The 8,277-nt window shown below is 33.2% G+C and overlaps 1 protein-coding gene across 2 annotated transcripts; it reads right to left on the bottom strand.

Moving 5' to 3' along the window:
* Positions 1-2,275: 2,275 nt before the first annotated feature.
* On the bottom strand, positions 2,276-7,036 carry LOC102612028 (protein phosphatase 2C 57). Of its 2 annotated transcripts, none has more exons than XM_025092886.2 (11): positions 6,603-7,036; positions 5,827-5,955; positions 5,587-5,689; positions 5,365-5,475; positions 4,921-5,000; positions 4,743-4,796; positions 3,957-4,091; positions 3,782-3,836; positions 3,610-3,642; positions 3,457-3,503; positions 2,276-2,549 (listed from the first exon to the last, which is right to left on the bottom strand). In XM_025092886.2, the coding sequence occupies exons 1-11, from the start codon at positions 6,917-6,919 to the stop codon at positions 2,426-2,428; spliced, it is 1,188 nt and encodes a 395-aa protein (XP_024948654.2). In that variant the 5' UTR covers positions 6,920-7,036; the 3' UTR covers positions 2,276-2,425. The 2 variants fall into 2 exon arrangements, with proteins under 2 accessions (XP_024948654.2, XP_006491991.2); XM_006491928.4 differs by having other exon boundaries at positions 3,957-4,073; positions 6,603-7,034.
* Between the last annotated feature and the right edge of the window lie 1,241 nt (positions 7,037-8,277).

The raw sequence follows: 8,277 nt of genomic DNA, 5'->3' as shown, positions 1-8,277 counted from the left end.
AGAGAAAGATCTTCTCTAATAAGGATATTTTCATTTGTTAAAATGAGAATGATACCATTAAAATATAAAAAATACAGATTTTATTACATTAGAGGTTGTGTTATTTTGTCTGTTAGTATATTGAAATCGTTATTTTTTTGTCTATCAGTGGCATTATCACTTTGTTAAAATATATATAGCATTACAAATTTTCTCAGGAATGCTTTGAAACAAAAATTTGTTAAGTCCATTATTTATAGAGTTGGCATCTTATGACAAGTCTAGTTAAATTGAAATTTTATTTATTGCATATCTTGTAATAGAGATTAATTTATTAATTCCTTAATTTAGTGAGATTCTAATTTATTAGGAATATTTGTTTCTTAATTCAATTAGATGTCTAATTAATAAAGTCTATTAATTATAAGATTCTATAATTGACACATGAAATCTATTTAGAGCAAGAAGTTGGTTCAAACAGGAACTTCATTAATTACTCTAAATATTTCTTGGGAGACAAGCAAGGCAAGAAGATCATATTTATTCCTATTCAGATTTATGAGAATTAATAGAGAAAAGAAACTCTTATTTAGAAAGAATCTAAATCTTTTAAGACTTGTTATTTTGGTGAAACCCTAGTGTCTATATAAAGAGAGGTATTTCACAATTGAAAGCACGCACAACACAGAGCATAAAGCAGAGAAATAAAATTCGGCCTCCTCCCAAGAGAATTCGAATTTGGCGCATAATGTTGTGTTGATTTATTTATTTATTTTCTTTTCATCTCTGTGGAGAGTTTATGTGGATTTTGGATCACTAGGCGTTGAAGAATTGAAAAATTGTTATTGATCATTTTGCGAAGTGCCTTGAGAATCGTGGATCAAGAGGGGTAGCAAGTATTCAAGAGAATCAGATTCAGTCTAAGGTTGAGTAAACTGTATGATGATAAACTATAAGTGAGAGTCTTAAGTTTGGTAAATCCATAAGTTGTAACATCTCAACTTAGTGAATTACTTTTCATCTGAGCATGGCCTCGTGGATGTAGGACTGATTAATCCGAACCATATAAAAATCTCCGTGTAATTTATTTTCTACAATTTATTGTGTTTTTGAAAAATTAATATTTTTTATGCGGATAAACAGTAATCGTAAACACTAATCATGAACAATATCCATAAACAGTAACGGTGAATAATATTTTAAAAAATTAATTCAGTTGTTAATTTTTTATTTTTAATTACCTACATCTATTTGCGATAGATCTAAATTTCCTTTAAAATTAAAAAAAAAATTCTCAAAATGTATATGGGATTCAAAGACTGATGAAGAGTTTAAAACAAGGTGGAACGATAACATCGAAAAAGCACAATTGGATGATAATGAATGACTACGCGGAATTATTAAATTAGATCAAAGTGGGTGCCTGCACATGTAAATCATGTATTTTGGTGGAATTTATGAGGGATCTAACGAAACTTTCATCCTCCAGAAAGGAAAAATAAAGAATAGAGACGGGAGAGGAGTGATTGAATTCATCCGCCTTTTCTTTTTCATTTTATTCGTGGCCCTGCTGTGTAAAGTGTTTGACCTGAGTTTTTGTTTTTTAGCTGCGGGTCCCATGTTAACAGCAAATCCTATTCATTCAAATACATCTAGCGGCTAACATTTCACATCTGCACAATTCACAATTTTTGGATGTTAGCATGTTAGTGGCACTCTATATAATAATAATAATAATAATAAACAAAATTTTTCCAATCCGATATTACTAACTGTAATAAGTACAGGACCAAACTACAAGACTAAAAAACCTAAAGAGTGACTACCGATGAAATTGTTGTACCGACAAGGACATGAAAGCACTAGAACCTGAATGAAGTAGGCTGAAAGAATATTAAAAAATTGCAGTTACACCAGAAATTGGTGTCTACCCACTTAAGTTCTTGACTATACAATGAAAGCGGACCAATTTTCCAACAGCTACACATCATTCCTGGAAGTTTGAAGAAAAAAAAAAAAAAACCTTGAAGTTTTGCTTGCTACACACGAAACTAGAACACAAACTAATTGTTTGTTGAATTGTTGCTGCCAAATATCTCCTTCATTCATCATATTTTCTACATGCTATACTAAGAAAACCTTGACAGATCTGCACTGAAGGCACCTAAATGTTGAGTATATGCCGCAACCATGATGGTAAAGTTCAAAGAAATTATGCAAGCAAAACGTTTATGTGCTTATGGATGCAGGCAATCCTTGCACTAATTAACATTTCAGAAATCGTAAAAAAAGGAAATGAATAAAATGAGAACCAGTTTATTGTTATGCGGAGATTCTTCTTAGTTAACTAATTGACTATTATGGTGCTATACTAAGAATGATCACATGATGTAGAAGAAAGCGTTCAATTCTGTGTGATTATATACATTTCCAGAGACATTTCATCTCATACTGAAAGCAGAGATGACATCCATATTCCAAGTGACACAATGCCAATTGTAGCAAATGCCTGGGCCAATTCGTACACAACATTTTGTTGCTGAAGTGGCAAATTTCTCCAGTCTGTCTGCCTGAGCACAAATCAAAATGAAGAAAGAATAAGAGTTAACACAAAGTATATTTAAGAATTAGGTGACAGAACATGTGTCAAAACCTAGAAGCATGAAGAAGAATGACAAAATATATGATACTGTAGGATTGCATAACTAGATTACAAAGTCAAAGAGAGAATTCATGGAAAACAGGAGTATATATCTGACCTGGAAACATCAAGGATGCGTTTGATTTTCAGTTGGAACTCATTCCTTAAATTTCAAACCAATTTGAAAAACAAAATCCAAAAATTCCGCGAATGCTTCTCATCTTCTGGTTTGTCATTTTGCCGGTGTACAATAATTAGTTTTGACTCAACAAGCACAATGGTTTAACAAGCCCAAGTATGGGCCATTCTAACAACATATATTTTCTGCATTCATTCCCTTCTTACTCTTCTCCCACCCATTTTTCTACCTGGTATCTTGTTGCAGTTCAATCAATGAAAAGTAGAAAGAAGTGAACATAGAATTTTTTATCATTGAAGTAAAGCTCAAGTACAAATTTTCAAAGTTGCATCCGTAGAGTGAGCGAGGCCCACATGCAAGGATATTTATTCTTTTTATTTTAAATACTTCTTAGGCTTAATTCATAATAAAGCATCTGTGGAATGTTTATATTTTCAATAGTACTTCTGATATGGGCAATTCCGATTGTACTGCAAAGAGAGCAAGCAGAATGGTAGCAGTACATTAGCAAACAACTCCAAGAAGAAATTACCTCACGTAATTGTACTGCTAGCAGAGAATTTATAGGAATCAATTGTGAAATTATAGCACACTGAAAACTTATAGCTTAACAGTAGATACTAACTCATAAATACAGTCTGCTCAGATAGGATTAAGCAGCAAAAAGCAAGATCATACAAGTTCAAAAGGTGCATACCCTAGATCGGCAATCACAATGCTGATATTATCTTGGGAACGTTGGTCCTGCAGAAAATATTCAATTCCAAATTATATTGATTGTCTAGAGTAACTAACAAAAATGAATCTTTAGTCCACTGAAAGACAAAATATTATCCATGTAATTCCTTACCAAAGCAGCTCGTGCAAGTGCTTCACAAGCTAGCTGAAAATGGAACAAGAGGGAAGTTAACACCAGCAATGGTCATGGCATTGTTAAACACCAATGATAGTTATTAACTAAATTACATTCAAGGGAAGAAACTAGATTCAAGCTGAATTTCAGTAGAAACCAGAAAGATAACCTGTACATCTCCATGTTGTCGGAGTTGATTCCTGACGAATTTAACTGCATCTGAGCTGTAACAGATAGCAAAAAATTCAGTGTTTTCTCCTGAACTAACAAACAAACTGCTTGTTACTTTGCAGGCACTTATGGAACACATATTATGGCAAGACGGTGAGGGTTGAAAAGTAAACCTATTCATGTAATCCCATAGTCCATCAGATGCTAACAGTACAAATTCTGCATCTGACCCAAGAGATACTTGAAAAATATCTGGTGATGCAATAACCAGGTCCTTGTTAAGTTGCACTCTGCGAACACAAAATATGCTACTATCAAAACATTTTGTAATTTCCAAAGTGGTGCAATGAATATCATATATGTTATAAAATACTAACTAGTTTATGCAACCTAAATAAACTAATTTTTCTTATTAATTAAAAACGCAGAAATGTAATCTCACAATGATTTCACTTGGAAAATTTTCCTTGGTAATGCACAACGTAGCAGTTACAAGCATATATATTTGGGCTGCATCACTCTGAGCCAGAAATTTAAATTGTAGGAATTTTGTATTGCATGTATCCATTCGCTTGATAGATCTAATTGATCATGACTGTAAGAGATGATTGGATTTGTCATGTAGTATTTAAAAGCTAGGAAATTTAACTGACATAGGAAATTTAGCTGACTCCTTGGCCATCCATTTCTGAGGAGTAATATATGATGCTTTAAACCACTAAAAGATGTTTCTTAATTAGCAAGTACAAAGGCCTGGATCACTTTCAATAAGTGCATAACAGTTGCTTTCTCCTTTAGCTGTAAACCTCAAAAGTAAGCAAATTAGACCGTATGATATGACAATGGATTGGATTTCATGGTTCCTGTGAGAGACCATATTTTTAGTCTGATCTGATTTTTTGTAGTGATGAGGGTGATCCAATAATCAAATAATCGAAAAACTGAATCAAATTGCCTACCTAGAAACAAATTTTTCTGACCATCTTCCTTCATTAACACCTTTCTTCAGCATCCTGTTCATGCGTAAAACATCTCTAAACCATCAGGATCTCCGCATGGTATCAAGAACATATGAAACTGACATAACAATAAATCCCTGGTTTAAGAAAGAACATGAAAAGTGTTAAGAGGCTTTACTCATTTTTCTTTGTCTTGAACCGGAAGTCACCAAAAGCACGAGATACAGCAATGTCACCACATATCCTACCATTGGAAATCTATACACATTTTACATGAGAATCATCATCGGCGCTGTGTAATGCAAGACAAATTATGAACATCACAGAAGGTATGAACTTTTTTTTTTTTTGGGTAAGGATTAAACTTAATTTATGCACTCTAGTTCCAGTCCTACGATCACAAATAACAGGCAATAGAATTTCTGCTGAACCAAAAACCAGAACATAAGTTGTTGATGCTGAAGCTGAAACATCAGACAAATCTGAAGATTCAGCAACAATTGTCTATGCGACAGTTACAAAGTTTCATTTCACATAGAAGAAAATGGAAGTTAGATGGGAAAGCAAATACAATTAAAAACAAATTATGTGTGTGTGTGTGTTGAAGAACAGAAAAACACACCCATCCGCCCGCTTCTCTGATTCTTCTAATTTCCTGAAGTGAGACCTGGCTGCTTCCATAAGGCCGATGAGGATTAGTCAATACATCTGCTTTTCCAGTACGAGATAGAACCTGTGTCAACACATTAGTCAGGAAATAGGAAAATTTTGCAAATATTTAAAGGTTTTTGCAATCAACATGATTCCTCAGAAGTTACAAGGAAAAGGTTTTGTCTGTACATACCACACAACAGTCACCAATATGTGAGATGAACAAAATATCCCTTCCAATGAACACAACAGTAGCGGTTGCACCAGATTCATCCTCCTCCGCATTCATTTCAAGCCTTTACAAAATGAAACACCATCTTAACCTTCAATGCAATGATACAGAATATACAATCATATTGAGACTATAAAACTATTTGAATATTATTTCAGGAAAAGAAAGAGTTTTTCCCAAAGCATCTACCAAGCAACTAACCAATTCAACAATTTCATATCAGCATTTTCAAAAGCCTCCTGTAATCCCTTCTTAATGGCATCAAAATCTTTTCCACTCAACAGCAATCCTCCTTGTAAAGCTGCAACACATTCTTTGTATAGCTCATCCCTGCAATTGCAGATACTTTGATTCAGAAGTTGAAACTTGGAAATATCCTAGCAAGAATAACACTAACTTTGGAAGCCATTAATAAACAGGATCGGTTTAGATTTCACCCACTTCATAAGAGGCGTGAGACTGAATTCTAGTTAAGATTTATGAACTGGTGAAAGATTACTTTACTAGATAAACCTATTGACATGTGCCAAATCTGTCTTAAGTTAATGTTTGACCCAAAAGATTAACAAACCCAAATAGAGGCACAAGACCGTCATATAGACAAATGCAATCATAAGTGAGATTCCAGCACAAGACCACTTGGTCAAATCGCTCTGATACCATGTCAAGTTACCACTTTACCCAAAAACTTAAACTAGTCAGTAAGGGTTAAAACAAAAGGAAGCTCCGAAACTTTGAACCAATAATATCAGTCCATGATGCATATAACGCTTGGACAACACCAATACCTTTGTACATGTTATCACTAAACGTCAACATTTTATGCATCAGCTTAAGCTCAAGATCAAATGGTAACTTAACGTGATTAACCCGTGATTGCATAAGATGCATAAGTATTAAAAAATCATAGATATTACATAATAAATGTAAATAATAATAATAATAATAACAGTTTAGTTAATGTGAAAATCATTAACCTAAGAAACTTGACAGTAGAGACTCCACCATGGCCATCAAAAACAGCTGCAAAAGAGAACCCATCAAGGCCATCCGATTGAATAACAGCACCATCCTCCATTTCCTCACGTAGGCCCTGTAAACTTACAGACCCCCATCGGATTCCGGCAACACCACTGAACGAAGACGGCGCGTCTATTGCAATCGCCGAGCAGTAGCACTGGCTTTTAGCTCTTGCTGTTGTTGTATTGACAAGGTTGTTTTTGACGGTGGGCTTGAAGTTATAGTTGAGCCTTGTTAAGAGAAACCTCTGTAACTGTTGGTTCAGCAACGCCATTAATTGACTGACTCAGCGAGTTTGAAGGAGTGAGTTCAACTGTGTTGAGAGACAAGAGGAAAGAATTTTATTAGTGGTGGTGGTGAATTTATGTGAAGGATAAGGAAGTGAAGGCGGGCCTCATAACTGATTTTAACTGATTTGTTAGTAATGTGTTTAGAAAAACAATTGGGAAATTGTCAAAAATAGTACCAAAGTTTTTAGATTTTTTAAATTTTGACCCCTCTGACTTTTTTAATCATACCTAGTAAAATACAAGTTTTTTTTTACCAAATAGCCCTACATCACTTTTAATAAATTATCAAATTAATAGCACTCTTAAAAAATCATCAAACCTCACCACCTCAATAAATCACCAAACATTATTACTCTCAATAAATTAACAAATTCATCAACAAATATAGTGATGTATAACTAAAGATAGAATCATTAAATGAAAAGTAAGAAATTAAGATTAATGTATATTTTTACACAATGTAAATTTTGATGTATTAAGTTTAGGGTTAATGTTCAAAATTAATGTGGATTTTATTATAAATATTGTTAAATGTTCTTATTTTCCATTCATACAATAGTATGGCTTCTTGAATCGCTTAATTTGAGTTGAGAGACAAAAAAAATTAAAAAACAATAAAAACTTGAGTTAAAAGAAGATTGGAGACAACACTCAAAATATGTGCGACAAGCATCTGCTGTTAGTGAAAGCTGCCTATCACATATAATTAAATAGTTGTCAAACATTTTATATTTATGTGAGATAGGCAACTGTCGCCTTGGTTGTCGCCAATGATAGATACATGTCATACAACTGTCACCCTACTTGTCAACAACTAGGGTTGGCAATAGGACGAGATGGGATGAGATTTGCCAATCTCAGTCATGTCCCGCATATTCGAGTGGGATTAAAAAGGTCTCATTCCTGTCTCTTTGTTTTTTTTTTTGGGACAAAAATTTGTCATGGTCCCGTCCCATTAACTATCCGGTCCTATCGAATTATCTTGAACAATCTCAAATGTAAATAAATAAATTTTGACATTTTTTTCTTTTAATGAACATCATAATTTAATATAGCAAAAATCTTAAATAAGTACAAAGTAGAATAATCAAATAATAGTTTTATTTTAGCTACATGCATGTTCAAATACAATTTTATGCTAATATTTTTTAATTGTCTATTTGCTTCCATTGTACATTAATATTAAGATTTACGCTTTAAAATTTATAGATTTGGACAATAACTAGCTTTAGCCATGTTAAAATATCCAATAATTCAACAATATAATAATAAACCAAACCAACAGTAAAAGAAAAATATTGGTAGATGATATAGTAAATGAGAGGAAAAATATGGCCAATCG

Source organism: Citrus sinensis, chromosome 3, assembly GCF_022201045.2.
Source record: "Citrus sinensis cultivar Valencia sweet orange chromosome 3, DVS_A1.0, whole genome shotgun sequence".
Classification (NCBI taxonomy): Eukaryota; Viridiplantae; Streptophyta; class Magnoliopsida; order Sapindales; family Rutaceae; genus Citrus; species Citrus sinensis.
The sequence above is the reverse complement of the archived record's forward strand: the minus strand, read 5'-3'. Positions and strand labels throughout refer to the sequence as shown.

What these genes read in the sequence shown, in the direction of transcription:
- LOC102612028 (XM_025092886.2), bottom strand. Translation starts at nt 6,919, where the DNA reads ATGGCGTTGCTGAACCAACAGTTACAGAGGTTTCTCTTAACAAGGCTC. An exon ending in TCAGAGAAGCGGGCGGATGG is followed by an intron (nt 5,001 to 5,364) that starts GTGTGTTTTTCT and finishes AAATGTGTATAG; the next exon opens with ATTTCCAATGGTAGGATATG. An exon ending in CACTTGCACGAGCTGCTTTG is followed by an intron (nt 3,504 to 3,609) that starts GTAAGGAATTAC and finishes TATTTTCTGCAG; the next exon opens with GACCAACGTTCCCAAGATAA.